The following is a 21469-nucleotide window of genomic DNA, read 5'->3' on the forward strand; positions in this document are numbered from 1 at the left end:
AGCTTTCCATTCCTGCACAATGCTGTTCAAACCCCTCCTCCATCTCTCCCTTCATACACAACGCACAGCCTCTCCCCAGCGACGAGCTCTGTGCTGTTTAATGCCTGTGCCATCATCGGGACCTACAGAAGAAACCTTGCGGTTAAGAGGGTTGATTAGACAAGCGCTCTGTCAGGCAGAATTCACCATCTTAAGCACTTTAAAGAAGAGTCTTGAACACCCTGAATCTCTGTGACACATCAGGAGATGCTGAACTAAACCCGCAGCCTTCTCAAAAATGGAAGGGCTCTTCAGAGCCAGCTGGAGGGGGAACAAGATCCCAGGGGGGCTGTGGAGCTGGTAAGGGAGGTCAGAGGGAGGAAATACAGAGGTTCAGAGGGAGCCCAATGGGGGACACAGGGTGCTGATGGGGACTATCGGGTTCTGTGGAGTTTTGGTTCAGCTATGGGGGAGTTTTACTAGGCCCTGGAGGGGCTATGGGGCTTTGTGGGGGGCTGTGGGGTGGCTACAGGGGTCCTGGATGGGAAATATTGAGGGCGCTACTGGTGCTCTGAGGGAATTATGGGTGTCATGGGAAAGGGCAGCCTTGGGGAAAGCAAGGGGCAGCCAGGGGGATGGAAGAGACACCTGCAGGAATGCAAGGGGAATCCAGGCTGAGGAAGGGGACAGCTAGGGGAAGAACAGGGGAACATCCCAGGAACTGAGTTCTTCTTTCAAATCCACATCTGCTACTTCCTGACGTAGCTGCAAGACTGCCAGAGAAGCTGCAGTACCGCTGCCCATTCAGCTGCCTGTGTCAGAAAGAGCTGCATGTTAGTGGGTGCAACTGCCACTACAAAGCCAACTCCATAATTGCAGTCACAAAAACATCACCTTCAGTATCTGTTACAGGCTGATGACCGTGCCCTTGTACAGGAACCATTCATACAGAGCAAGGGAAGTCCTTCACTGCTGTAGGATGCGAGCAACTGAGGAGGAAGGCTGGAGGGGGAAGAAAGGTGCACGGAGGTCTGACATCTTTGAACAGAAGCAGGGCCACAAACACTGAGAAATACAAACATGGGGAAATTCTGCATGCACACAGATCAAATGGCATTACAGACCAACACCGCTTTACCTCCTCTGCACCAACAGGCTCTGCAGTGCCCCAAACGTCTGTCAGCGGCAGTCTGTGAGGAACGGCCCTGCAGAACACGCAGAGTCACGCAGGCTCTCCTCCTCCTGCTCCTCCAGACGCCGCGTTCCTTCCTCTGGCACACGGAGCTCAGCCGGTGCTGCTGCAGGCAGTGCTTCCCGTGTCTGCCCAGCCTAAAGCCAGCAGACAACGTTAGCGGATGCCTGGTGCTCAGGCACAAGCAGAAGTGCTGGTGGAAAATCACCGCACAGCACAGACTGAGTCGCTGGTACCTTGCAGTGAGCAAAGGCTGAGATGCACAACGTCCTCACCTGCCTGCTTCTTGGAAGTGGAGGTTGAGTAGCAGCTCCATTCATGATTAAGTCCTCCAAAAATCTTGTTCTTCCTTCCTGATCAGGAGACTGGATAGTGAAACCTTCTCCAAAGTCATTATTAATCAATATCTGTACCTGAAGCCCAAGGAGAAAACACGTGTCAGATTTAAGACCACAAAACAATGCTATTCTATTCCAATCAAACTTCAGTTCTGCAGGGGAGATTCAAGCTGGACATTAGGAAGTATTACTTTTCAGAAGGGGTGATCAGGCACTGGAATGGACAGCCCATGGAGGTGTCACCGACCCTGGGGCGTTCAAGCAAAGACTGGATGTTGTGTTGAGGGACATGGTTTAGTAGGAGCTATTGGTAGTGGGTGAACGGTTGGACTGGATGATCTTTTAGGTCTTCTCCAACCTTGGTGATTCTATGATTCTATGAAAGTAAGGGGGGAGCCTTCTAGCCCCACAGCCATTAGAGCCCACCCTAGAGCCCCCTATCACCCTATGGCCCCACACAGCCCCTTAGAGAACTGTATCCCCCATACACCCCCTTGTAGTCCCATATCCCATAAGAACTCTCCTATAGCCATCCCACTACCCCTTATAGATTCCCCCAAGAGTCCCCCAGTCTTTTATACCCCTCCCTATCCCCTTATAACCCGTCTATAGTCCCCCCACATTTTCCTATAGCCCCATATCACCCTATAGCCACAATAAAGCCCCCTATATACTCCCATATCCCCTGTAACACTTTGATAGCCCATGCATATCCCCTTATGATCTTCCCTTACAACTGTATAGCTCCCCAAATAGCCACCAACAGTCCCATGCCCCCCCCAAGCTCCCATAGCCCCATAGCACCCTATATCCCTCTATAGCCCTAAAACACCCCCTAAAGTCCCCCCAGTGCCTTATAGCCCCATATCCCCCTCTATCCTCCTCATAGCCCCATTTTCTCCCATATCCCCCATACCACTTCTAGAGTCCCCACAGCTTGCTATTGCCCCAAATCTCCCTGTAGCCACAATAAAGCACCCTATAGCCCCACGAACCCCTATATCCACCCCTAAGGCCCCCGAAGCCCTAGAGCCCCATACCCTCCTATAGCCCTCTACTGCCCCCCTAAAGCACCTCATAGCCCCACATCCCTCCTGATAGCCCCCCAACACCATATTCCCCAATATTTTCCTCACAGTACCTATACCCTCACATCCCCCGACTCTCCCCCACATCCCCTGATATTCCCCCACATTACCCCATACCCCCCCAAACCCCATATTACCCCACAGCCCCCCTGTAGCCCCCACAGCCCCTAAACTCCCACATCCCCCCAAATCTCCCCCACCGCCCCCCGGACCCACAGCTCACCTCAGCCCCGGGGGGCACCGGGAGCAGCGCCGGAGGCCTCGGGGGGGCACGGCCCGGATGCGGGCAGCAGCGCTGTGGCGGTTGGGCCCCGAGTCCTTCAGCCGTCCCAAAGCCCCGCATCCCGCGCACGGTTCCTCTCCCCGGCCCCGGCCCAAGCCGTTCTCCCGCACACCTCCGGCTTGTGCCGCTTTCCTCAGCACCGCTCCCGTCGTGCCGCGGCTCCGTCTCGGTGCTGCCCGCACAGCTCCGGCGCGCAGCGCCGGCGGCGTCGGAGAGGAAAGACGGCGGGCTCCGAGCCGGATGCAACGGCCGCTCCCGCGCTCGGCGCCTCAGCCAATCGGAGCCGGCGGCGCTGCCGCCGACCAATCCGAGAGCGGAGGCGGGCCGGAACTGCCGCCGACCAATGAGAGGCGCGAACGGACCGGAAGTGCCCCCAACCAATGAGAGGCCGGGGGCGGGGCGGAGCGGCTGTGGGGGCGGGGCCTCGGGGTGCTCTGTATTGCCATAGGGGATGGGATTGGGATCGGAATTGGGATTGGGGATGTGGGATTGCGATTGGGATGAGGGCTTGAGATTGACAGGTGGGTGATGGGCTTGGGATGAGGGACTGGGAATGAGATTTGGAAGTGGGATTGGGATGTGGGCTGTAGGATGTGGGGTTGGGATGTTGACTGTGGGCTCGGAATGTGAGATTTGGGACTGGACTGTGGGAATATGGATGTCGGATGGCATATCAGGAATTGGGATATGTATGGGATGGGCTCTGGATATGGGATGCACTTGGAGTGGATATGGAATCGTAGAATCATAGAATGATGGAATGGCTGAGGTTGGAAAGAGCTTCAGGATGATCGAGTCCAAGCACAGCCTGACCATCCTACCCTAACTAACAGCCCTGCGCTAAATCACGTCCCTGAGCACCGCATCCAGACGGCTGTTAAACACATCCAGGCATGGTGACTCAACCACCTCCCTGGGCAGCCCATTGCAGTGCCTGACAGCCCTTTGGGAAAGAAGTTTTTCCAACCTGGGTATCCGACCTAAACGTCCTCTTTCACAACTCAAGGCCATTTCCCTCGTCCTGTCACCTGTCAGCAGTGAGAAGAGACCAACCCCGCTCTGCTGCAATCACCTCTCAGCTGCTGGAAGAGAGCAGTAAGGTCTCCCCTCAGCTCCTCTTCCCCACACTAAACATCCCCAGTCCCTTCAGTCTCTCCTCGTAGGCCATATTCTCCAAGCCCTTCCCCAGCCTTGCTGCCCTTCTTTGGACCTGCTCCACCCCGCCAGTCATGGAACCGGGCCAAACCGGCCCTTAAGCTGTTGACAAAACCCCATTCCTGGAGACATTCAAGGTCGGGCTGGACGGGGCTCTGCGTAACCTGATCTAGCTGTAGGTGTCCCTGTATACTGCATGGGAGTTGGACTAGATGACCTTTAGGGATCCCTTCCTCCTCAAAGAGTTCTGTGATTTTATGATAAGCCATGGTCCTCAGCCTCTCCGCACAGGTGTAGTGCTCCAGCTCCAGTCACCTTGAATGTGCCTTCCCAAACCTGCTCTGGCTCGCTGACATCTTTCCTGTGTTGGGGAATTGAAATCTGGAGGCCACGTTTTGTGCAGTGTCTTCCCTCCATCATACAAAAGGATGTAGTGTGAGTTCCCCAGATCATAAAAAAGATGTAGGCCGACTTTTTACACAGTCTGATAAAGATAGAGAAGGGGAGACTGGTTCTAAACTAAAAAAGAGTTTTACAGTAGATGTTAGGAGGGAATTGCTAACACTCCTCACATCACATGGTGAGGCACGGGAACAGGTAGCCCAGAGCATCTGCACATGTCCCATCCCTGGGAATGCTCAAGACAAGCTCAGACGGGGCACTGAGCATCCTGATGTACGGAGTGGGGTTGGAACTGGATGGGATTTAAAGCCCTTTCTAATCCAAGCCTTTCTATGATTCCTGGGTTTTTTGGATCCTTCCAACTCAGGATCCTGTACATCCTCTTTGCTTAAGTATTTCCCAATCACTTTCCCTTTCACCAAGAGTACATCTGCCTTGCATCAAAATATATCCACCATCTCAGGCACCTAGGATTCCATGAAGCCCAGCCTGGCTAATAAAGAAGGACTTCAGGGAGGAACTGAGTATCACACCCTTTTCCATAACCTCCTTAACCATGAACCCTGCTCCATTCAGAATGGCCCCACATTTTCCCTAGCATTTTCCCTAGCATTTTCCTTCCTACATTTCTAGAAGCCTTCCTTGTTGCCTTTTATATGCTTGGGAAGATTTAACTGAATCTGAGTTCTAGCTTTCCTAACCTCATCTCTGCATGTGTACTTGGACAAAGTCTCCGTGTGATTGCCGATGTAGCTCTTCCAGTTTCCACTGGCTGCATGCTTCCTTTCTGTGTTTTGGGTTGATCAGGTTGATTTTTCCCACTCATGCAGGACCTGTGATGTTTTGCCTGGCTTCCCCTTCCATGGATTTGAGTGCTGAGCCTGGCAGGCAGCAGAGTCCCTGCCCCAGCACACAGCCCTGGGGCACAGCAGGGACCTGCTCTGCAGGACAGCCCTGGGCACCCGGCTGCACCCCCGGCTGCACAGCCTGCAGCCGACATGGGACACGGAGCCCTCAGGGCTGTGCTCTGTGCTGCAGCCACAATAGAGCACAATGCCAGACATTAGGAAAAAAAAAAATAATCTGTCCCACCTGGAACCAGGACACTTCTTTTCTGTGGGATCAGTGTGATGGGATCAGCGTCCCAGAATGGTCTGTTATGTCTTCAGAGCTGGCTCAGGAGTTTCATGATGATTGCTGCTGCCCATGGTCAATGGTCTCCAGTTCCTAGAGTCATGATGCCTGGGGCTATAGAGGATGCGATGGGGCTGACGGCAGAATGGATTTTTCTGGGGGAATCAGGAGCTGCCATGGGCCTGAAGGATCATAACCAGCTGACTTCTATCTGGTCAAGTCCTTAACGAAAAAGAGGGCTGTTGGGTAGGTATGTGGTTACGAGGTCACTTGTCCTCAGAAACCCATGACTCAGTTGGAATCATGTGTTTGTTAAGCAGGCTGTGAAGTGGCTGCTTTCTGGAATAGCTGACAAGTCATCCTTTGACTCCTGGCTGGGATCTGTGCTTTTAGGCTCACATCTGCCACTGTCTTCTGATGATCCGTTAACCAACCATGGGATCCCTTCTTCCTCAATTCCTAAGAGACCTCATTCAAGAAGAAGTCTTGAACATGGACTGTCATACCAGAAGTTTCAACTCTTCCCTCACGGCTTCTTTCTGTTTTCTATGCAGAAGTAGCCGCTGCCTCCAAGCTGCCCCGGTGTAGCTGAAGCATGCACGAGGACCAGGGAAAAGTCACACAGGACCTATAGGAGCCATTCTGGAACACGGACTGGTAGGTAGGTAGAGCACCTCTGGGGCAAGGCAGAGCTGCTGGGAAGGTGGTGCAGGGTCCTCTAACAGAACTTGGTGTCCTTCCTCCTCCTGACTAAGATGCCACTTCTGTGTCAGCAACGGAGTGGCCAACAGAGGTGAGAGACAAGCTCTGAAATCATGAAAGATATCAGAAGGCTCTGCTAATATGATGGCTGATTTGGGAGATAAGCAAAAGCCCAGAGAAAAGAGATCTATCTGGGGGAGACAAGAAAGGCAGGGCCAGCAGAAAAGAAAGATTTTGAAGCGGTAAGAAGGGTTCAAGTAATGCTGCTGCTGCTGTGACTGACTGTGAAAACCACTAACCATAAGCCTTATTTCCACCCCTAAATGCCACTGACAGCAGTGCACTACAGTGACTTTGAGCCTCAAAGCTTCCCTTAAAGCCAGAACTCAAACTCATAGTCCTTTCGCCTTACTTCTACTCTCTTGCTCATTCAAAACCCTAGCTTTTCTTGCTAGCATTCAAATGGAATATTGAATGCTAACCCTCACACCAGTCCGAAACAAAACCCCAGCCCACAGAGCTTGCCCATTCCCTAACACTGACCTGAACGCCTCAGCAGAAGAACACCAAACCTTCTCACTAACCTTTTCTTATCCTCTGGAAGGTAAATTCTAATCTTTAATTCCCAACCTGAATATCTAACACTCACAGACCCTGTTCCTGCGTTCTACTCTCCACATCTTCAACCCTTCTTCTACCCCTAAACTTGGGGTGCTTGTCTCCTTGGGACAGGGCAGGAATTGTGGGGCTTCATGAGATCCCTCGTGGCTGGGATCTGTGCATTAAGGATCACACTTGACAGTGTGCCTGAAAGGCCAACAGAAGTGCAAGGCTGGCATGCTGACTGCGGGATTCCCTCTGCCTAAGCACCTGGCAGGACCCATAGAGGAAGAGAGTTTGTGTAAGAATGATGGAATTGTTTGAGTTGGAAGGAACACTTACAGGTCACCTTGGCCAACACCCCTGTAACGAACCTGGATATCTACAGCTAGATCAGGTTGCTCAGAGCCTGGTCCAGCCTGGCCTTGGTTGTGTCCAGGAGGGACCACAACCTCTCTGGACAACCTGCTCCAGCGTTTCACTACCCTCATTGTAGAAAACTTCTTCCTTATATCCAATCTAAATCTCCCCTCATTTAGTTTGAAACCAATTCCCCTTTTCCTGTCACAACAGACCCTGCTGAAGAATCTGTCCACTGTGTTCTTTGAGACCCACTTTAGTTACTGAAATGCTGCTTTCAGGTCTCCTTAGAGCCTTCTCTTCGACAGCCTGAACAGCCCCTGCTCTCTCAGACTGCCCTCATAAGGAAGGTGTTCCATCCCTCGGGTCATTTCTGTGGCCCTCCTCTGGATGCCCTCCAAGAGGTTCATATCTCCCCTGCACTGAGGATTTCACATCTGGACACAGCCCTCCAGGTGAGGCCTCACCAGCGCAGAGTAGAGGGGCAGATCACCTCCCTCTCCCTGCTGGCCACGCTTCTTTTGATGCAGCCCAGGGTAAAGTTGGCTTTCTGAGCTGCAAGGACACATTGCTGGCTCACGTCCAGCTTCTATACATTCCGTTTGAAAATTTGCAGATGGTGTATTTATCTGATATGAAACTGAACATAGTTTCAAATATACCAAAACTTGATTATTTGCTCAGGAGTCTTGAAACTGCTCTCAAATTTCTTATCAAAATTGAAAGAACAGCTGCGTATTTTCCACTATTCACAGGTCTGTGTTTATCAAACATAAAAATGCACGGATCTTTTTGCTATAACTTGAGTTATCACTGCACTATCCCCTCACAGCTCCTCCTGCTCCATCCTTGCATCTTGAGAAGTTCTCTTTTTGCAATCATCTGCTGCACTTCTTTCTATGTCTAAAAAACTGAAAGGCAACGGAGAAAAAGTCAGGCTTGACTGCCTATGTTTTAGATCTGCTTCCTTCTCTTAAATGTTTATTTTGATTTTCAGAAGAGAGTAATTTACCAATGACACCACAGATTTGAGACTTCAGTAATGAGTTTCATCTATTTCTCTGCTGTGCTTGTGAGAATTTGTTTTCCCCAAGCTTGCTCTCCAGTCAATGGAGACAAGAGAAAGAGCCAGCCTATAGATGCCCTGCAAAACAAAGCTTATCCGTCTCTTTCACTCTTCTCTCACTCTGCACTGACTGCATAGGAGGAAGTTAACTTGCTCAGCCTGAAGTATCTGCACAGCAGTACCTTTTGCGAGCCTCCTCCTATTTTTTCTAACCTGGACCATCCTTAAGAATTTTACGGTGAATTTTATTTCCCCTCAGAAATGTAAGGCGTTTAGGATGTTTGGTAGTGATAACAATTAGAAACTCTTTGGAAACTACTGCATTTCTGTGCAGAATAGCAGCAGGTGAGAGCGTGTGACAGATCCACTTCTGCAGTGTCTTTGTCTGTGATGTACAGGAGGCCTGCCAGCAAGGGAGAAGAAGAGAAGGAAGGATAAAGTCTTGCATCCAGACTGTGAGATCATTGCACTTCTTTGTGCCGGGTTCCTCTCTCAGCAGGATGAACTGGAGTTGGCCATGGGACAAGGAAATGAAACTGTCGTTACTGAATTCATCCTCGAGGGTTTCTCAGGGCTTAATCAAAGGCTGCAGTTCTTCCTCTCTCTGGTCCTCCTACTCATATACCTGACGACAGTGATGGGGAATACAACCATCGTTTTCCTCGTGTGTGTGGATAGCCGCCTGCAAATCCCTATGTACTTTTTCACTGGCAACCTGGCATTCCTGGAAATCTGGTTTACCTCCTGCACAAGCATCAAGTTGCTGGTGATTCTGAGCTCTGGCAGGAGAGCAATCTCTGTAAGCGGCTGCTTTGCCCAGTCCTATTTCTATTTTGCCCTGGGTTGTACGGAGTTCATTCTCCTTGTGCTCATGTCCTTTGACCGTTTCCTTGCCATCTGCCAGCCCTTGCGCTATGCTGCCATCATGACGCAGCAGCTCTGCATCCTCCTGGTTGCTGCTGCTTGGGTCTCAGGCTTCATGTTCATGACTTACCACCTGATACTGCTCTCAAAGCTCACTTTCTGTGGTTCAAACAAGATCCAGCACTTTTTCTGTGACAACTCCCCCTTATTCCAGCTGTCCTGCTCTGACACCAACTTGCTGTGGAGAATAGACTCCGTTTTGATCCTGTTCATTGTGCTGGGTTCACTGTGTTTAACTCTGTCATCTTACGTGTGCATCTTTTTCTGTATTCTACACATGCCTTCCAGGAGGAAAAAAGCTTTTGCTACTTGTTCTTCCCATCTCGTCTCATTGGCCATTGCATTTGGAAGCTGCCTTGATCTCTATTCACATCCCCCAGAACATGCTTCTTTGGAGACCAACGAAATTGTGGCTTTACTGAACACTGTCCTGTACCTGTTCTTAAACCCTTTCATCTACAGCCTTAGAAACAAGCTTGTGGCTCTGGTCCTGAAGGATGCCATTGCCTATGCAAGAGCGCAGCTTTTCCCTCAGTCGTGATGCATTTCTGGACAGCAATCTGAATTATCTGCTATTGTATATAATGCTGCTGGGGTGTAGGACACACTATGTAGAGGAGAAGCATCTTTGGATTGCAGAAGTGTTCTTAAGGGATTTTAGGGAGGTTCCAAAGGCAGGAAAACTGGGCATTAAGGTGACGTAAAGTGCGACAAGTGTGGGAAAAAAACAAGGGGTTAGGAGATGGAAAGGGCTTGTCAAGTATACATTTATCTGGTACTGCTCTGCACCTGATCTGCACACTTTGTCTTGTCTTCCATTTCACTCTATTCTTCTGTCTTCCATTAAACGCTATTTCTACTCTTTGCTGAGTGAAGTTCTCTCTTCTGCATGACGTGTACGTGGCAGTGCAGCCATTGGACAGAACAAGGTGGGGACGGAATGAATTTAGGTGTGTGTGTGACTGGGGTGGTCTGTGCCCACAGCTGGACTGCAGCTATGGCCATGGAGGCTTATATATCTAGGTGCCCACAGCTGGGGCCCAGAGTGGAACCCTGGGACAGATGCTGGACAGACTGAGAGTCTGAACCCAGCTGCTAAAGGTATGTACCTAGATAGATAGACAGATAGACAAATAGATAGACATATAGGCAGACAGACAGACAAATACATGTAGCATATATGTATATTTTACATATCTCACTAACATTTCTCCATCCTGCTCAGCTAGAGAGGAGATTGTGGTAGGGCTGTTGCTGCTAACTGTTTGCCAACTGGAATTATTCCATGGTCCTCAGGTAAATTGAGCACTGCCCGTTCTGTCTTGTAGTTCCCCTCTCTGGAAAGTCTGCAGAAGAAGACAAAGTCCATGGCATAGAGGAAGGGAAGGGGGAGAGTCCGACATCACTGGTAGAGTTCCTCCTGTCAGGAATCTGTCCCTCATACCAGGCTCACTTTCTCTTCTTGCTCCTCATCTACCTGGTGACTGTATTTGGCAATGTCTTCACCACTACATCTCAAACGGTTTCAGAGCAAGCAGATGTCGATGAGAATAAGAATTGAAACCCTGCAAAAGTAAAATTGGCTTAAGCTGCATTCATCCATTCTAAAAATTCATCCAGAAGTCCCAGGGTGATGTCTGGCATTGCTGTGACCATCTTCTGTCCCATGTCCTTCTCTGAGGCACTGGGCAGAGAAGACAGGCTGCCATGGACAGTAAAAGGACCACAACTCCAACAGGGGAATGTCCTAGGAAATTTGGGTGGGAAGCGTCAAGAGGCTTTGAAGGCAGGGAAAAGGACAGCCTCCTGCTACAAACTGCAGTTCCATTCTCATTTTCCCATGTCCCGGCACTTCAAGAGCCCTGGGGGACAACACTACACACTTCTGCTGTGGCCTGACCCAAGCCTGGTTCTCTTCATCCTTAACAGCAAAATTGACAAGGAAGCCTGTTGGTAACACACTGGCAGGTGGGAATTCCTTCAGGACTGTCCGTCTATGCACCTCATATCCAGAAGGTACTCCTATCTTTGCTGGGGTTTATAAGTCCACCACCAGTTTCACGGCAAAACCAAACACCAGGGTCACTTCCTGAAGCCAAACCTGGGGCCAAGCCCTGTTAAGGAAATCCAGGAGAGGCTGGGCCCTATATTGCTAAAGCACATTCACTGGTAACATGGATGAAAGGATAGAGTGTCTGGAAAAGTGGCAGATTCATTGATTTACAAGGACACGTGGAGTGTGAGAATGTTAATTTCTGGAGAGCTGTCTGATTGAAGTCTTCAGAAGTGGCACAATAAGGAAAAACCAGGAAGTAAACATGATGGAACGTAGATCTGAATTCATAAACATGAAGACAGCTCCATATCCTTTGGTCATTAATGCAGGACATACACAGAGAGTGTCTGTCAAGCAGTCGACATAATTCTTACCAGTGCTTAATGCCTTCTGGGTCTGGCTGGGATGGCTGTCCTCTTCCCCACCGCAGCCCACTGCAGCAGTGCTTTCTATACCATCTGTATACCTTTCTATACCAAGTGTTTTCTATACCATCCCTATAACCACGAGCTCTCAGCATGAGCTGTGCCACATCACTGCCGTTCCCCCGTGGCCATGTGTCTCAGCGCAGTTGGCCGCTGTGGTCAGTGGGATGTCCCAGGGGTCAGGACCCTGCCCCGTGCCCGTGAGGCCGAAGGAGCAGCCCCGCAGCCCTGGCTGGTGCAGCCGTGGTGAAGGCGGCTCGGGGACACGGCAGTGACGTGCTGGGCACAGAGCCAGGAGGAAACCACCGTCTTCCTGCCTGAGCGCTGTGACACGGGGCTGTGGTTTGTGCACCTGCAGCAGTGGGTGGGCTCCAACTCCCAGTGCTCTGTGAGGAATAACGGCCCCTGGGCGACACGCTGAGTGCTGGGGACGCTTCTGAGCCCCTAGACTCAGTCTGCAGATCCTAGTCTGCTGCCAGGGCAGGATCTGTCCCAGCTCCAGCTCCTTCTGGGGACGCACATGGCGCCCACCAAGGAGGAATGGGTGAGCCAGCACTTCCAGTATGGGGCTCTGACCTTGCCCAAGGACCTTTCCCAGCCACTGCTCCTGGTACAGCAGGGTCTGCAGCAGGCCTAGGGGCTGTTCCCCTCCCTTACGGACACAGCCCTGGTCCCAACCCTGCGGTTCCTGCAGCATGGGGCCAGCTGGACATTCCCATCTTGGTCTGTTGGGCATTCCCGGCACAAGAGATGCTCAGCGCTCCTGCAGAGTGCAAGTGGTGAGATGGTGATAGAGCCACGTCCTCCTACAGCCAACGCGGTGATTCCCGTCACAGCGACGTGGAACCCACAGCGGAGCCGTCCCTCATATATGGTCATGAAGAGCTCTGGAGAAGTTCATTGGAGGGCTGGGCTGCCTTGGAGGGGAGACAACTTCTGAGAAGGTCTTAAAAGGAGACTGCTGCTTTGACTGGCTTCTTCTGCATCTGCGTAATCAGCTGCAGAGCTATATTGCTCTCCTGGTGTCATTGTCCCCAAAGCCCTCAGGAGCTGCAGCAGGGAGTTGGGCGCCGCAGGGCTGTGCCAGCAGGACGGGAGGCTCAGGATGGGGACAGAAGGACTCCTATGCCCTCAGGTGCTGTGGCTCCTCCTCTGGGTGCAGCCGTGCAGAGGTAAGTGCCAGCTGCCTTGACCAGCAGTCAAGGCCTGGCCAGCGAGCACTCATGGTCATTGGGACCCCATGGGAAGGAGAATTCTTTCTAAGTGCCACTGAAACAAGGACAGAAGGTGCTGAAGCATATGGACCCTCTCTCTCGGTGGATGAGTGTATCATCATTTTCCAGGACTATTGAGTTTATGGCAGCCCTGGTTATATTTCCAGACAATGAAGCATCCTTCTGTGACCCCTTGCTCACCAGCACAGTGCTCTTGCTGTGCCGGTGGCCCAGCTGGTAATGGTGGCACACAGAAATCCCCAGAGCACAGCCAGACTCCTCAGGGTTATCCCTGGGGACCCTGGTCGAGCAGGGTCTGATCCTCTGGGTTGGGGTGATCCTCAGGATCAGCTCGGTGCTTCCTGGGAACATGGAAAGCCCTGGGGATGGTAGTGAGTCTGGTGATGTAGAAACAGGCAATGCGATGTCTCCCACCCCAACTCTTGTGACTGTGACTGCCTGGGGATCTGGGGTCTCCCAGTGTGGGGCTTGGGTCTCTCCTGACAGATCCCATGTTGATGTTTGAAGGGGCAGCAGAGATCAGGCTGGCGGACGGCAGCGGGCGCTGTGATGGGAGAGTGGAAGTGAAACACCAGGAGCAGTGAGGGACCGTGTGTGATTACAAATGGGACAAGAAAGATGCAGCGGTGGTTTGTAAGCGGCTGGGCTGTGGGTCAGCAATCAGCAATACACGGAATGAAAGATTTGTGCTAGGATCTGGCCCCATTTGGATGGATAATGTCCGCTGTCAAGGCACTGAGTCTGCCCTGTCTGACTGCGAACGCGAACAGCTTGTACAGTACTGCGATCACAGTGATGATGCTGCAGTTACATGTACAGGTGAGGGACTAGTCATTCCTGACCTCTGTGGTCAGATTTGGGTGATCAATAAATAGATATCATATGTGGCCAGTTGTGCTACCATTGCTGGTCCCTGGGGAATTGCCATTGGGCCCTGCTTGGTCCCCAGCTGAGGAGGAGGTGAGGAGGGACATGGAATTGCCAGAGGGCTCTGGGACCCCACAGGTGCCTTTGTTCACTCCAGGATTTGTCCGCCTGGTCGGAGGGGACAGCCGCTGCTCAGGACGGGTGGAGATCCATGATGGGGATGGGTGGAAATCTGTCTGTGACTCACACTTTGGTCCCAAAGCTGCTGATGTGGTCTGCAGAGATCTTCAGTGTGGCACAGCCCTGCCCGTCCCCAGAGCAACTCCCTTTGGAGCAGGGACCGGTGCCATCTGGGACAGAGAGCTGCGGTGCGTGGGGAACGAATCCACCCTCTCCTCCTGCCCCACGGGAACCCCTCGGGACCAGCCCTGCACCCAGACAAGCATTGCTGCTGTCACCTGCACACGTAAGGGCTCAGGGAGGGCTGCTGGACACTGACTGCATGCCAGGGACAGGGACAGGGCTGTGCCGAGTGTGAGGACAGGAGAGTGATGTGGTATTCTGCATCCCCAAGGTAGTGCTGAAGGAAGTGGCGTCGTGTTGTCCCTTTGGCTTCTCCTCCCTGTCCTGAGGGAACCAGAGCACAAATCCCCCCCTCCATCCTCCTCTGTCCTCAATCCACAGGGTTCAGGCTGGTGAATGGCAGCACGGCGTGCGTGGGCAGGGTGGAAGTGGAGGTGCAGGGAACATGGGGCAGCCTTTGTGCCTCCCGCTGGGACCTCTTGGACGCCCACGTTCTCTGTCATCACCTGGGCTGTGGGTTTGCGGTGTCCGTTCCTGGAGGAGGGCATTTTGGGAGAGGAAGTGGCCCGGTGTGGAATGACTGGTTCCACTGTGAGGGGACTGAGAGCAGCCCGGATCAGTGCCCGGTGAGCGCCCTGGGGGCCTCTGTGCGCTCCCATGAGAACGATGCTGCCGTCATTTGCTCAGGTGTGTGTCAGGATAACGCTGCAGGAATTGCGCCTCGTGTGCCACACAGCCACCCAAAAGTCCCCTGGGATCCCATGGCATCACCAGGCTGAACCCGTCCCCGGAGCAATCCTGCAGCGTGCATTCCTGGCATTTCTGCTCCCCCCAGGCCCGCCTCACAGCGCATCTCTAAGGCTGGTGGGTGCAGGGAGCCGGTGCGACGGGCGCGTGGAGATGTTGCAGCGCGGGACGTGGGGCAGAGTCCTGGATGATCAGTGGGACATGGAGGACGCGAGCGTGGTGTGCCGGCAGCTGCGCTGCGAGGAGGCAGAGGCAGCCTACACTGTGCCGAGGGCCGAGCGAGGGACGGGCCCCGTGGGGCTGCGCGGGGTGCGGTGTGCAGGCCACGAGGCCGGCCTGAGCCTCTGCAACACCTCCCTGCCCGAGGCCGCGGGCATCGTGGAGGACGTGGGGGCCGTGTGCCGGGGTGAGCAGCGCGTCCCCTGGATGTGGGATCGGGCGCGCGGCCGGCCTCTGACAGCCGGGGCTTCCCCCCGCTGCAGGGAGCCGCCAGGTCCGGCTGGTGGACGGGGCTGGGCGATGTGCAGGGAGAGTGGAGATCTACTACCGGGGGCAGTGGGGCACGGTCTGCGACGATGCCCCACAGTGCCTGGGACACGGCCGACGCCAACGTGGTTTGCCGCCAGCTGAGCTGCGGATGGGCCGTGGAGGCGGCCGGCTCGGCTCGCTTTGGGGAGGGCTCCGGGCACATCTGGCTGGATGGCGTGAACTGCTCTGGGGCTGAATCTGCTCTCTGGAACTGCTCTGCTGAGGCCTGGGGACAGCACGACTGCGGGCACAAGGAGGATGCGGGAGTCGTCAGCTCAGGTCTGTGCTGGGAGCCCAGGACGGGGAGGCCGGGGGGCTGAGGCCACCAAAGGCCGCTTCCCGAGCCTGGCCTGGGGACACCCCGTCCACCAGTGTGGTTGGGGGCAGTGGGGAGCACGGCCACCCTGATACTGAGCAGGGAGCACAGGGGGCTTCCTCTCTCCAGCCCCCAACCAGCGACTTCCCCCAGAGCCTTTCCTCCTTCCAGAATTCACGGCCCTGAGGCTGGAGAACAGCGATGGCTGCTCAATGGGATGTAGGGGAGCGTTTGCTCCAACTTGATGACTCCCTACACGGCGCCACTGGTGTGCAAGGAGCTGGGCTGCGGGGACACAGGGACCCTGGAAACGAGCATCTACTACAGCAGGGTGAATGGCACTGCCTGGCTGGATCGCGTGCAGTGTGGGGAGAGCAACAGCTCCTTCTGGCAGTGTCCCTCTGATCCCTGGCAGCTGCAGTCCTACGATGATGTGCGAGAAGAGGCCAGCATCACCTGCAGTGGTAAGTGAGCCACCTGGGCACAAGATCCTGCTTCCCTCACCACGACCAAGGTGTCACAGCAAGGTGCAAGCAGAGGCCCGCCCTGCACAGCTTCCTTCACTGCTACATTTCCTTCTGCAGGGACAAAGCCGGAAAGGACGCCGGCAGCTGCGTGCCCCAATTCCACGAGCTGCACAGGTGGGAGCTCCTTCTCCGTGTGACTTCTCGCCCAGTTGTGCCGGTGCCATGGGAGGTCACTGCCTCTGCAGACAGGGAGAAGATCCGTGCTGTGGGAGGCAAGGACGGGTGCTCGGGCAGAGTGGAGGTCTGGCACCGTGGCTCCTGGGGAACTGTGTGCGACGACTCGTGGGACATGCAGGACGCCCAGGTGGCATGCAGGCAGCTGGGCTGTGGCCCTGCGCTGTCTGCCCTGGCCGAGGCTGCCTTTGGGGAGGGGGCAGGACCTATCTGGCTGGAGCAGGTGGAGTGCAGGGGCACGGAGCCATCTCTGCAGGATTGCTGGGCCCAGACTGCGGGTGGCGGTGCCTGCCGGCATAAGGAAGATGCAGCTGTGAACTGCTCGGGTGAGTAGCTGGGGTTACTCAGGCTCTGCTCACCGCCCAGAGCTAAGCAGAGCTCTGGGCTGCTTTCTGGCCTTGAGGAAGGGACAATCTGGGTGGGATGTGTTGGCTATATCAGCCAGTGGTCTGCCTGGTACACAAACCCACCTCTCAGCTCAGCTTTTCTCTGCAGCTGCACCCAGGATGACAGCTTCCCCCCCACAAAGAGGTAACATCTCCTCCCACTGGAGCTGGGTCTCCCCCCGACCCAGAACTGGGGCTTCTTACTGGGATATGAAATGCCCAGGAAGAGGCACCAGGCTGGTGGATATATGGGGAGGGCCATCATGTACCCAATGCGCTGGGAGGTTCCCCATCATCCACTCCCTGGCCCTCTATCCCTTACTGCCCCCAACTCTCACGCACGTGCCGGGTGCTGCTCCTGCCACATTCCTTCCTTGCAGAGCCCATCCTGAGCTATGCGACCGTTAGCAGGAGAGTCTCGGTGCCTGTCATCATCTGCATCATCCTGGGGCTCCTTATTTGCCTACTCCTGGCCCTCCTGGCAAGGCAGATGCAAAGCGCCAGAGCTCGGCGCAGAGGTAGGTCCTGACTCAGCAGTGCGTGGGATGTGCCGTGTCACTCCATTGGCATCCAGCAACAAGCAATAGAGAGAGCCCAGTGGTGGGGGAGTTCATGGTGGAGCGAGGGGAGAAGTGGCAGAAGGAGGCTGGGGAAGCACAGCAGGGTCTTGTCTCCGTCCCCAGACTCCAGGAGATCTGGGGAGCCCTTCTCTGAAGCCGTGTATGAAGAGATTGAGTACAGCCCAGTGAGGGAGAAGAAAATGAGATACAGTTTCTCAGGTGGGTGCAGGTCCATGCAGGAACACATTTGACAACACTTTTCTCCAGCCCACAGCCCACAGCTCACACCACAGCACGTGCTGCGCCTCTTTCCAGGCTCCTATTCGGAGTGCTCCCTGACCAAACTGCAGCCCTACCTCGGGAAATGTGAGGAGGAGGATCTTATCACTGTTATCTGCTCTCCTCTCTCTTACAGACATCCCTGTTGTGCCCGGTGATTCCCCAGTGGAGGGCTATGATGATGCTGGGGAGGTTTCTGACCCTGGAGAGCATCCTGTCCCAGGGCAGGGAGACTGGCAAGTGCCTAGGGCACAGAAGGAGGGAGAGGGACCCGGGGATGCTGCCAGAGGTGAGAAGGAAATGCAGTGCTGCAGCTTGCTGGGTGCCATCCCTGGTGCAGTAATGAGAGCCACACCTCATGGGTTGAGGAACTTTCCTCGGGAGGTTTCATGGGGAGAAAGGGACTGGGAGAACAGGCTGAACGTCCCACAGAGGAGAAAAGTGATGGACCACCCAGGAGGAGCCCCCCATGGGGCAAACAGTTGTCTTTGCTGCTGGCAGGAGAGAGTCTGCGCTTCTGGAGAAGTGCTGGAGCCCCTGAAGTTGATGGAGACACCTCACCTCTGTCCCTTGCGAGCACGGGCTATGATGATGCTGATGAGATGTCTCTCATAACCCCATTGGACACAAAGGCTGTGACACCAGAGCACTGGGATGCCTGAGTTCTGGGACAAGAGATTCTGTCCCTGCCATGAAGTTGGGTGTAGACACAAAGGAGAGGTCAGTGCCGCTGGGAGAGCCGTGAGTGCCAGGAGCTCTTTTCACAGGGGCATCCTGTGAAAACAGCCTTGCAATTCCTCCAAGTTTTATTCCTCTGCTTTTATGCTGTGCATCGGTATTGGTTCCTATTAAAACCCTGAGAGAGCTTTGACCCAGAGCTTTTGCTTCCCTGCCCATATTCTGGGACATCTCTCTGAGGCTGACTGGATAAGCAGAGCACAGGGGCACAGTGTTGGGCTGGGGCACTTCTTGGGGACAGTGGGCTTGGGCTCAGGGCCATGGTGCCTGGGAAGTATTCCTGCTGAATCTACTCCAACCAGGGCAGCCAATGTGACCCTCTACAAAGTCCCACGATGCTCCCCAGTAGCAGGGACTGACTCCTGCTGCCTTGGAGCCTGTGGACTTCAAGAATGGGAAGATCTTTCCTTCTAGATTGTTGGAAGCAGAGGACAGAGGGACAGAAATCATCCCCACAAGACGTGGGCTGCAGCCCTCGGTCATGGCGAAGCCCCTGGCCTGCAGAAGGGCCCCACTCCAGTTCTTCTACCAGGTATGCCAGACAGTGGGGTGAATAAAAAAACAATTCACCCAAATGGAAAAAAATGAGCTATACATATAGGAAGGTCTAAAAGATAGTATAGCTTTATGTAAGCTAGAGTACTCCATTTTATGCTGATGAACCAGAATAAGTAATCCATGGAAGGCTAGATGACTAACTACTTAATGTATACCACAGACCTCTCCCAAGAAGTCTATCATGAGAGTGGGTTCATTCATTTAAGCAGGATGGAGTCATGTAGAACAACAGGAACCTTTTTGTGAAGACCAGTGGCTAACTTGTGCTTTGGAATAATGGAATAACAGAATCATAGAATGGCTTGGGTTGGAAGGGACCTCAAGAATCATTAAGAGCCACTCCCCATGTCGCAGACAGAGTTGCCAATCACTAGATCAAGTCCTAGACCAGGTGGCCCAGGGCCCCCTCCAACCTGGCCTTGAACACCTCCAGGGATGGGGCATCCACAACTTCTCTGGGCAGCCTGTTCCAGTGCCACATCATCCTCACAGTGAAAAAGAAAACTGAGCCACCCTCTTTCAATCACCTGCTTATGCATCTTACACTTGTTCTTCCTTGTTATCGGACAGCAAAAGAATAAAACAAAACAGGTCATGCACAATGCAGTTGCTCGCCGCCAGTTTACCAGTGCCTGACCACTCATCGAGCAATGGCAATGCCCTCAGTCACCTCATCCCAGTTTCCTTGTTCAGCATGATGCCACAGGGTAGGGAATTGGAGAATCAGAGAATCAGAGAAACACAGAATCACTAAGGTTGGAAAAGGCATGTCCCTTTGGCCAGTTTAAATTTCTGTTCCCTCCCAGCTTCCTGTGCATCCTCAGCACAACACAAAATTTCTTTACTTGAGGGTAAAGGCTTCCAACTGAGTTGGTTAATGTTTCATGCCTGTTTTTGTTCAAGAGACGTTTGCACAATGCCTTCAGTAATATGCTTTAACTTTTTAACTTTAGGCTATCCCTACAGCAGTGAGACAGTTGGACCAGGTGACCTTTGAAGGCCACTTTCAGCAATTCTATTGCATTGCATTCCTTTCTATTTTGTTCCATTCTCTTCTTCCTGGTGCAACCGGGGGGACAGGAGCCTCTTCCAGGGCAAACAACCACGTCCCACAGCACTCAGGTGCCTTTCTGGGCACCCAAGCAACTGCTTTGGCACACGAGCCACATCAAGCCATGGAAAACAACAGTGTGCCCAGGGTACCCAAGCAGTAACCAGGGGCACCCAGGCACCTTCCAGGAGCACTGAAACAACTCACTGGGTGTTGTGGTTTAACTTGGCAGGCAGCAGAACCCCACCCAGCTTTTTGCTCGCTCTCCTCTCTCCCAGTGGGATTCCTTTCCAGGTTTTGTCTTAGCACTACTAATACATTAAAATAGCTATCTCCATAGATTTCAGCATTGGTACCACTAAATCCTGTTAATTCACATTCAATCTAATGCTAAAAATAAAAAAAACCCCACACAACAACCACCACTACTGCTGCTCTTTGCAATACAACAGGTTACAAAGCAAAACCAAATAATAAGAAGCACACAATCCCAATCATTACGAGTTCATGGTCGTTTCAAGGCTGGTTTCAGTCTTTCTCATCATTTCACATCCTGACATCGTTCTTTTCGTGGTTTCCGTGAGCTGCAATGGGAGCACGCACAACCATTCCCCCTTTTTCTTGAACCTAGCAAATTCCTTTGCTAGATTACTCCATCTGGGAGAAGTTTTGGAATAACTCCCACTTTCTTGTGAACTGCATTCAGTCAACTGGGGCAAAACTCATCCTGGGTCCTTCGAGGCCTACTGTACTTCTCCATTTCTGTCCTTCATTACAATCCCTGTTTCTGTGTGATTTCCAGGCCCCCTCATTTAATTTGCCCAGGTCCCTTACTTCGATTCCTTTAACCTGTATCCTGTCGGGAGAAAATCAAGATATTCTTGCTTGGACTAGCACAAGACCTTCGGAGGTACAAACAAGTTAAAGATTGTAACCATTCCTGCCAGACACACCCTCTTGACATGATCACGAGACGTCTAGCTTGCACACCTGCCATGGGTGTCAGCAGATGCTATAAAGACCATCGGCAAGCCCTGCCAAAACTGAGGTGGCTTGGTGGAGGCGAGTGGCAAGGAGCCATGGGTTCGTGTGTGACGAAGGAGCAGACAGCGGATTGCCAAATGACAGAAGAACCCACCAGTTACGCATGGAACCCGCTTTACGTTCCCCTGACCGGCAGCAGGCAGAGGAGACGACCTGCGCAGAAGGAGGTGAGCGCCAACATGGAGCTGCATCTCGCGCAGGAATGGTTCCACGGCAGGCTGGGGGCAGGGCGCGATGGGCGGCACATCGCTGAGCGGCTGCTGACGGAGCGCTGCGCCGAGATGGAGGCCCCCGATGGCTCCTTCCTCGTCAGGGAGAGCGGGACTTACGTTGGGGACTACGTCCTATCCATCTGGCACAGTGAGAAGGTGCGGCATTGCCGCATACACTGGCGGCAGGACGCTACCGGCCACAAGTTCTTTCTGACTGACACCCAAGTATTCGGCAGCCTG

The 21469-nt window shown here is 53.4% G+C and overlaps 4 protein-coding genes across 14 annotated transcripts; 3 read left to right on the top strand and 1 right to left on the bottom strand.

Annotated features, from left to right (window-relative positions):
• On the bottom strand, positions 1-3048 carry LOC116239310 (ATPase family AAA domain-containing protein 2-like). Of its 5 annotated transcripts, none has more exons than XR_016461022.1 (6): positions 1701-1960; positions 1447-1584; positions 1118-1308; positions 874-981; positions 628-791; positions 1-122 (listed from the first exon to the last, which is right to left on the bottom strand). XR_016461022.1 is itself a non-coding variant. In XM_090129226.1 (6 exons), the coding sequence occupies exons 1-3, from the start codon at positions 2938-2940 to the stop codon at positions 1159-1161; spliced, it is 408 nt and encodes a 135-aa protein (XP_089985352.1). In that variant the 5' UTR covers positions 2941-3048; the 3' UTR covers positions 1-122; positions 628-791; positions 874-981; positions 1118-1158. The 5 variants fall into 5 exon arrangements, 4 of the variants coding, with proteins under 4 accessions (XP_089985352.1, XP_089985349.1, XP_089985350.1 ...); XM_090129226.1 differs by lacking the exon at positions 1701-1960 and adding an exon at positions 2821-3048; XM_090129223.1 differs by lacking the exon at positions 1701-1960 and adding an exon at positions 2821-3048 and having other exon boundaries at positions 1408-1584.
• A 5099-nt stretch (positions 3049-8147) lies between these two features.
• Positions 8148-15929, top strand: LOC116239312 (T-cell differentiation antigen CD6-like). 2 transcript variants are annotated; one of them, XR_016460999.1, is made up of 6 exons: positions 8148-12876; positions 13447-13758; positions 13964-14272; positions 14491-14796; positions 14945-15262; positions 15339-15929. XR_016460999.1 is itself a non-coding variant. In XM_090129038.1 (6 exons), exons 5-6 carry the CDS (start codon positions 15010-15012, stop codon positions 15578-15580), a joined length of 495 nt encoding a protein of 164 aa, XP_089985164.1. In that variant the 5' UTR covers positions 12399-12876; positions 13447-13758; positions 13964-14272; positions 14491-14735; positions 14945-15009; the 3' UTR covers positions 15581-15929. The 2 variants fall into 2 exon arrangements, 1 of the variants encoding a protein (XP_089985164.1); XM_090129038.1 differs by having other exon boundaries at positions 12399-12876; positions 14491-14735.
• LOC116239311 (scavenger receptor cysteine-rich type 1 protein M130-like) lies at positions 13650-14888 on the top strand. The gene is made up of 3 exons (XM_090128976.1): positions 13650-13758; positions 13964-14272; positions 14491-14888. The coding sequence occupies exons 1-3, from the start codon at positions 13650-13652 to the stop codon at positions 14886-14888; spliced, it is 816 nt and encodes a 271-aa protein (XP_089985102.1).
• Positions 15930-21304, top strand: LOC149913637 (antigen WC1.1-like). Of its 6 annotated transcripts, XM_090129034.1 has the most exons (11): positions 15930-16164; positions 16285-16341; positions 16413-16727; positions 16897-16932; positions 17168-17305; positions 17471-17566; positions 17763-17915; positions 18128-18346; positions 18779-18896; positions 19876-21113; positions 21218-21302. In XM_090129034.1, exons 1-8 carry the CDS (start codon positions 15945-15947, stop codon positions 18286-18288), a joined length of 1176 nt encoding a protein of 391 aa, XP_089985160.1. In that variant the 5' UTR covers positions 15930-15944; the 3' UTR covers positions 18289-18346; positions 18779-18896; positions 19876-21113; positions 21218-21302. The 6 variants fall into 6 exon arrangements, with proteins under 6 accessions (XP_089985160.1, XP_089985162.1, XP_089985158.1 ...); XM_090129036.1 differs by having other exon boundaries at positions 18128-18896; positions 19876-20883; positions 21218-21303; XM_090129032.1 differs by having other exon boundaries at positions 18128-18896.
• Positions 21305-21469: the final 165 nt, after the last annotated feature.

This window comes from Phasianus colchicus, chromosome 35 (assembly GCF_987193195.1).
Source record: "Phasianus colchicus chromosome 35, bPhaCol1.hap1.1, whole genome shotgun sequence".
Taxonomy (NCBI): domain Eukaryota; kingdom Metazoa; phylum Chordata; class Aves; order Galliformes; family Phasianidae; genus Phasianus; species Phasianus colchicus.